The 8,503-nt window shown below is 30.3% G+C and overlaps 1 protein-coding gene across 3 annotated transcripts in view; it reads right to left on the reverse strand.

The window, feature by feature from the left end:
• Nucleotides 1-6,367, reverse strand: part of Atpalpha (sodium/potassium-transporting ATPase subunit alpha) — a 125,254-nt gene extending 118,887 nt beyond the window's left edge. For 2 of the 3 annotated variants that reach the window (XM_065515319.1, XM_065515322.1), the window contains exon 1: nucleotides 6,327-6,367. In XM_065515319.1, coding sequence (XP_065371391.1) covers nucleotides 6,327-6,353 — 27 coding nt within the window. In that variant the 5' untranslated portion in view covers nucleotides 6,354-6,367. The remainder of the gene's footprint in view (nucleotides 1-6,326) is intronic. The other variant, XM_065515318.1, reaches the window with a different exon arrangement.
• Between the last annotated feature and the right edge of the window lie 2,136 nt (nucleotides 6,368-8,503).

The following is an 8,503-nucleotide window of genomic DNA, read 5'->3' on the forward strand; positions in this document are numbered from 1 at the left end:
CTGGCGAGAGGTTGGATGTGATCCCGATCGGCGAAATCCCATGCAGGCCGAAATCAATTGCGAGCATTCCGGCGAAACCTCACGACCCTGAGGAGATTCTGGCGTACATCCAGATTGGTAATCCTAACCTATAACTGGAAGGTGGTTAAGGTTTCCGCTCCTGAAGGTGCGTACATGAACGTGATCTCCTTAACAAGGAATCCTTGACGCAACTACGAGAGAGGCAAAGCAAGATTTACTACGGATTCGATAGATATTGTGGTGACGACAAGCTCGACCCCGAAACTTCCGGTGTCAATCCGGATGCTCCGCAGGATACGGACGGCATCAAATTGGATGACCCTGCTAGCTCTGGGGACAAAATGGTCACCCAATCTGACTTCAGTATGGTTTGTAATCTGGGCGAAGCGGAGTATGAAAATGTTCTTCTGCAGACCCAGAACCGAATGAAAATATAATCTATTTCGTGAAAAGCGAATGAAAAATTAAACGGTTTTAAAATAATCGATTAAAAAATTAACCGGTTCTCAAATAATCAATACAACAAGAACCAGTTATTATAATTTCGAATAAAACATTTACCAATTTGTTTATAATCGGTTCTTATATAAAGAAACAATCGAACCGAACAAAAAATGCTTTTTAATAATCGATTAAAAAATTATCCGGATCTTGAATAATCAATAAAATAAGAACCGGTTCCCAAAAACTAAAATAAAAAAAACTCAATAAGATGAAAAAAATAACTATTTTAAAGAATCGACTTAATCATGAACCGATTCTCGGAAAAGCGAATAAAAAGTAACTCATTGTTGAATTATCGGTTCTTAGTTAATCGAATTAAAAAAAGGAACCAGCTGTTAAAGTATTATATGAAAAACTACAACATTTTTAAATAATCGATTGATAAATCAAGCGTTTCTCAATTAATCGAATATAAATAGGAACCTGTTCTTAAAGACTAGAATAAACAATTTACCCGCTTTTTTGAAATCGAAAGCAAATGCAATTGAAGCAATTTTTAAATGAGCGAATAAAAAATCACTTAAATTGGAAATGAATTGAATCGGTTTATAGAAATTTGCGTGTTATGATAAGTTACGCTCCCGGACCTTGTATGAAGCTAAGTTGGATGCGAAGATATCTCAGACATAAAACTTTTTTATTCAAGTGCTTCATCACATGATCTATGTTGCCGAATTTTGATAAACCAGTAAATGTCGTCGCTAATTCGATTCTCTTGTAGAGAATGGAACCGATGAGTTAAATAACCGATCAAGTTCGGCCCTGGGAGCTATAAATGCCGACCACTGATCTAAAATCAATATTAGCTTAAATTTTGCTTAAAAATTCCTCCGAAATTTACACATTTCAAGCTACTTCCCAAGCCAGAAAAATTAAAAGTATCAACAAAAATTACAATAGTACCAACTAGTTCAACTCTCTTTCAAGCAACCAAAAACAGATACATAAAGTTGCAGATACGTACGGGCAGATACACAGCAAATACAGAAAATACAAAAGCAGAGGGCAAAAGTGAGGGTGTTTGTGTATGTATTTCAATATTTAATTGTATTTGTTGTGTCGTGTTGAGGGTAATACAATGATGATGATATAATGTTAGAAAAACTGGAGGGTAGCAACGGAATTTATTTTTTCATTACTTTTGTGTGTCATTTTTCTTTCTTTCGTTTTTTTTTCGTTTGTAACTGGAGAACTCAGCAGTGTTATATAATAGAGTTGAACTGAAAGCTTATTTTTGCTAAAGCTTTAAAATTGTTTCCAATATTTCTAGTCAAATGAAATTCCATGAAAGTCCAAGTTTATTATACAAAAAGCTTTATTTCTCTAATGGAAATCTCTTAAAGCAGAGATAATCACAATGTTAGAGAAGTGACACTATTTTTTTATGGACTCTAGTGATATAAAATAAGGGGTTGTTTTTTTAGTTTGGCGGTTTAAAACGCAAGTCTGGTTTCTTTGTTATGGAGGGGTAATAAAGAGAGCAGTTGAATGGTGTACAAAATTTAATTTTGTTTATTAAGAGCATAAATATTAAGAATTTGTTAGCTGTCTTGTAGTATTTAAGAGCAGATTAAAAAACTATTGGTAAGAATAGTAGTGTTTGTATATGTTTATTTAATTTTGTTTTCTGGTATTTATTCAGCAGCCAGAACCACTTCCAATTTTATCGATCATGTGTCGCGTGTCGTTTACACAAACAAACAAGGAAAATACTTAAGACAAATAAATGTAGGCATGTAAGTAAATAGTGTCGTGGCAGAGCACTGTGGTTTATAAGGTATTTAATTATTGGCTAAATAATTAGTTTAAGAAAATTTTTCTTATACATTTAATTTAAACAAGTGGAAGTGCAATTTGAATTAAGAAAATTAAATATATGTACTTTAAAATTGATGGCAAATATTTTATTTTAAATAAAAAAATAATATTAAAAGTGAGAAAAATTTTATAAGAGAGCTATATTCGGCTGTTCGAATCTTATATACCCTTCACCAAATTATACTTTAAAATAAATTTTTTTAAATATTTTTAGGTAAACAAAATTTAATTTTTTTTTTAATTGTTTTTCAAAATTTTTGGTTTTTTTTTTTTTTAAAAAAGTTTTTTCCAAATTTTTTTTTAATTTTTTTTTTTTTTGGAAAAAAAAATGTATGACAAAAAAAATTTGTTGATGAAAAAAAAATTCGGGTTAAAAAATATTTTTCCCGATTTTGACCCATTGTAGGTCCAACTTACTATAGCCTTATCTACCGTCATATCTCCGTTATTTATGGACCGATTTTGCTGATTTTAAATAGCAAACTTCTCGAAAGCATGTCTGACAGAATTATTGAAGATTTGGATCCCGAAGATATCTGGGGTCTTCAGACGGACATGGCTTAATCGACTCCGCTATCTATAAGGATCCAGAATATATATACTTTATAGGGTCGGAAATGAAAAATGTAGAAATTACAAACGGAATGACAAACTTATATATACCCTGAAGGGTATAAAAATTAATGAAAAAAAATTCAGCTTGAAAATATTTTTCCCAACTTGACGCATTGTAGGTCCGACTTAATATGGCATTATAGGCGTTGCAAAGTTCTTTGAAATATTTATCATTTAATATCCATATTGTATATATTACTGACTTAGTAATCCAGATATAGATCAAAAATAGGTCAAATATCGTGGTTGTCCGGTTTTTTCCTTATATCTCAGCCATTTGTGGGCCGATTTTCTTGATTTTAAATAGCAATCGAACAGGATCTATATCGGATATATTGATGTATGAATCATGTATGTAAGATATTTGGGGGCTACGACAAGTTGATTTCAACATGAAGTCGGACAAACCGACAAACGGACAGCTATCTACAACGATCCAGAATATATGAGGCCATCAGCGCAAACATTTTGTAACCCAGAATTTTATTTAGTTGCTGTTCCGGTGTCTTTACATTACCAATATCAATACAAAAGTGGTATTTTGGTACTCAGAAGCAGTTGGAGCTGAAAAAATCATTTTGGCACAGAGCAAAATATAAGAAAATAATGTAGCAAATTTGGTGTAAATAAATAGTTTGGGGTTACACCACTTTTGCACTGATATTCTCATATATACTTTGAGCATATGAAAAATGTAAAAATTACAAACGGAATGACAAAAATTTAGCCCTTATTTTAAATTTTTTGAAGAATCGACCTAATTATGAATCAATTCTTAAATAAGTAAAAGGGTTTTATAAAGAATCAAATAAAAATGAATTGTTTTAGAAATAATTAATAACCTAAATTTTGTACATAGTAGAGTAACAAACAAAAATCAATTTTTATTTTTCAATAGAGTTACAGTTCTAAAACATTGATTGTGAAACAAAATTCTTCATAATTAAAAAACACACAATAGAAACCATCAATCTCATACCAAGCTTATTTTTTGCGACTTTAAAGGTTAAATACAATGTACATATGTACTAATAAAATGCAATCAAGGTGACGAAAGAAACTTCTTTTGAGTTATGAGCAATGAAAAAAATATATTCTTTAGAATAACTCTTATTAGGCAACTTAAAAACATACAAATTGAAAACAAAAGTTATGAGCAACGAAAAAAAATATTTATTATGAATAACTCTTATTTGAAAACGTAAAAATTATTCATTGATTTATGCCTAACTTTTTCAGGCTCAAAAATTTAATAACAGTTATTTTTGGTCTCTGGTTTTCAATAAACACAAAATTTAATTTTTTAACATCCAATCCCAATCCAATTAGATTCATAGTTCCGTCCAAATCCCTCTATTGTTAAATTTTTGTTTGTCGCTATTAAAGAACAACATTTGGTATTGCATTTGTATACAATTAATAGTTATAATTTTTTTTTTTTTACATAAATTTAATTTTTTCCAAATCAAATTTTAAGGTTTTTTTGAATGATTCAATGAAGTTCCAATGCATGACTAGTTCGAAATAACTAGTTCCTATTAAAGTCTATAGAGTGTCTTGAGAATCACAATGTTGGTCTTCAAAACGGGTTTTAGAAGTAGTTGCGATATTATTAGTTCTATGGCTGTTTACAAAGAAGCTGAAGAGGTTCTGGTTATAGTCTAGAACTAGTGGATTTTGGATCAAGTTCTTAAAATATTCCTGTGACAATTCGTTTTGAAAATATTCTTTAAAAAGCTACACAATTCGAAGTGAAAATATTTGATTACAATTTATGAAGGACCACATCTGAGATTCTTCTAAATTGCACATAATTAGCCGTGGTACTGGACTAGTCACTGGGACACATTTGTTATACTGTTTTTCTTTACATATTTCATTGTTTTTATTTGGAAGTAGTTATAAGGAAGTAGTAAGTTGGTCCAATATACATATAATTGAACCAAAGCATTTAACAAATTCAAAACAAATTTTGATTAAAAATACCACCAATGAAAAAAACTTTAAGAAATTTTGAAATCTAGGTACAATAAATTAATCGCCAAAAAATTTATGATAAATTTATAAATCCCTATACGTACATATTTGGAAAATTAATTTTAAGAATTCCGTTTGTTCCAAATTGTTTCTTTGAAATTTGATTAAAATCAATCTGATTAGAATTTTGAAAAGATACTGGGTAGTTTCTGTACCTATGTAGAGGAATGTTAAAGAAATGTATTCTCAATATTTATTGTTCTAATTGGAAAATATTGGCAAATTGAATTTTATGAAAATTTAACAACAAATAAATAACATATTAATGTTAATATTGTTTATTAGGAACTTTTCACATACAAAACCTTTGATAATTTTAATAAACATTTTTGAATGGGTGGGTAAATCTCCAAAGTTATTGAGACAAAATAATTTATAAATTTTAAACATAGAAAAGTTTTTTATAAAACTTAAATTTAAAAACTGGTTATGAATATTAAGAAAGTGGTTAAAATCACTTTATACTGTTTAATCTAAAGCTAAAATCAGTAAAAAGACTTCTTAAGACTTCTTCCCGCTTTATTGGCCATCCAACACCACTATGCACTGTCAACAGCGCAGTAGCAATCGATAAACCTACAAAAATAACAAGACAATAAGCACAAGGCAGCGCCCCAAGAAATTCCACAAGATATCCAACAAACACTCACTAGACAGCAGCTTTAAACAGTCATCCATAATATACAGATGGACGACATACTTATCCCAGACCTTTATAACCCCAAAAACTTAAGACAATTGTCACACACCCTAAAAGCGGACAGCAGCAGCTGATTGAAAGAACCACAAAGTTCTAATGGACCAAGAAGAACAAGAAACCAACAGCTAAATAATAAAAAATACATGACGCCGCTTAGTTTCTATCAAGCTGAGGCAGAATTGTTGTGTCTACAACAAATACCTAGATGAGTGTTGTTTTATTAAAAGGGCGTCGCCACAATAAAAATTCAATGGAGTCTCAAGAAAACGCACAATAATTATACCCCAAATAGACTGACTGGGCCAAGTTTTTTGGCAAAAACAAAAAAAACGAAAACAAGCATGTTTATTTAACACACACATACTCGCAATCTTGCAAGTGGTTTAAAAACAAGTAAATAAAATATAAATTTAAAAAATAAACACACCACAAAATAAACAAATTGTGCAATTTTTTATGCTATTTTTTTACATTTTCGTCTTCTTTTGTTCTTTTTTTTAAGGCACATGTTTAACAATATAGGTATTAAGTTGTTTTGTTTATACGTTGCTTAATAAAATGCTTAAAAACTTAACTTATTACTTAAATTCTAGATTATAGTTTTAATAATTAAATTTTATTTAAAACTCACCTCAAAATCCGACCGACTTAACGCCATATTAACGAAACACTAGCTTTAATAAAAAACACTCACAATATACAAAAATAAAAATTCCAGCACAAAAACAATTTTAATAAAATAATTGAATGTTGTTGGTTGAATTTAAAGTTGTTGATGATGAAAAAGAACAACAAGAATTAAACGAAGCCGAATAATAAAAGCCACGAATAAAACGAAAGAAAATTAATAAAAACAACAAAACAGAACCAGGCACCAAAATACACTTGATAATAGCAACAACAACAATACACTCACTAAAGGGGTTTTGTGTTTGTTGTGTGGTTGGTTGGTGGGAAAGACCTGCTTAAAGAAGAATTAAGAAGATTCCAAAACAGCCCAGTTTATATGTTGCGGGCTTTCCTTTTGTTGTCGTTGTCCTTAGCTAAATTACTGAAGCCGTTTTTTTGTTTAAAATTTTAATTAAGAACCAACAATTAAAGCAACTCTAACTCACTTTTAATTGTTGACAATCCTTTTGTTTTTGTGGTAGTAGCTACCAAAAATTTTAAATTAACACTCCCACACCCTGTTTTAGATTAACAGCAACACTAATTTAATATTTTAATTAAACACAAAATAATGTTTATTGTTTATTAATTCCAATTTGTTTTAAGTTCGTTTTGTGTTGTTTGATTTTGTTTTGTTTCTCTTCTATCTACGCACCCATCTGTTCAGAGTTGTTTTTAAAAAGTAGCAGGATTATGACACTTGCTTTTGAATCAATTTCTTCTTTTCAATGTGTTGCCACATGTTTTATGTACATTGTAGTAGTGCATTTATTTTATATGGCCGTTGCTACACCAGATATAAAAATTCAAAAATTTACAAGTTCACATAAAAAAATATCACCACGAACCCGAGTTTCTAGAAAAAAGCGGAGTCACCACCATAATCCTAAGTTACACGTAGCAATATTTATTGCTGCAATTGTCAAATTTGATTGCGTCAATAAAATTTGCAAGTGTATACGGCAAATTGCCATAAGTAGCAATCCATTGCGCAATGATTGCTTTACCCTAAGTCTCCACGTAACAATTTTTATTGCTAAGCTCAAGCAATAACGTCGGCAGAGCAACAGCAGAGTGATTGCTGATTGCTTTAGGTGGAGAAAACGTTCGTCACAAATACAAAATTTTCAAAGCGAGAAGTTCTATGAAAAACTGTGGTTTATTTTACGTTAAATGATTTTTTCACAAATTTCTTTGTTTTTTTGTTTGTTTTGGTTCTTAAATAAATTAAATATGGATGAATTAATCGCATCGAATCATAGAAAGAAGAAATTTTACATTAATGATAGCTGAACTGACAGCTTATTGCTTAGCAATAATTGCTCAGACAATCAGCAGAGCAATCATTGCGCAATGGATTGCTACATATGGCAATTTGCGGTCTACACTCGCAAATTTCATTGACGCAATCAAATTTGACAATTGCAGCAATAAATATTGCTACGTGGAGACTTACTGATTGCCTGATCAATTATTGCTAAGCAATAAGCTGTCAGTTCAGTTGTCATTATTATAAAATTTCTTCTTTTTATGATTCAATGCGTTTAATTCATACATATTTAATTAATTTAAGTACCAACAGTAAAAAAACAAAGAAATTAGTGGAAAAAAATCATTCAACACAAAATATAAGCAAAATATACCTCAGTTTTTCATAGAACTTCTCTCGTTGAAAATTTTGTATTTGTGACGAACGTTTTCTCCACCTAAAGCAATTAGCAATCGCTGTGCTGTTGTTCTGCTGACGTTATTGCTGGTGTTTAGCAATAAAAATTGCTACGTGGAGACCTAGGGTAACAAACATTGACCGTGAAGAGGGGAATGAAAAAAAAAAATTAATAAAAAAGGACTGTGGTGGGTATAATTCTTGGTGAATATAAGAAATCGTTGTAAATTTTTAGAAATTCACCAGAAATACCGTTATATCAATAATTATTAAAACGAAAAATACGATGAAACCATTTTAATTTCAAACTCAAAACTACATTTTTGTTTTTTTTTACATTCATGAGTGATTACATAAATGTGTAACCCTCAAATAACTTACATACATGATTCATACATCAATATATCGGGAATTCTTTCGGTTCGGCTGTTATTTAAAATCGACAAAATCGGCCCACAAATGGCTCAGATATA

Source organism: Calliphora vicina, chromosome 1 (genome assembly GCF_958450345.1).
Source record: "Calliphora vicina chromosome 1, idCalVici1.1, whole genome shotgun sequence".
NCBI lineage: Eukaryota > Metazoa > Arthropoda > Insecta > Diptera > Calliphoridae > Calliphora > Calliphora vicina.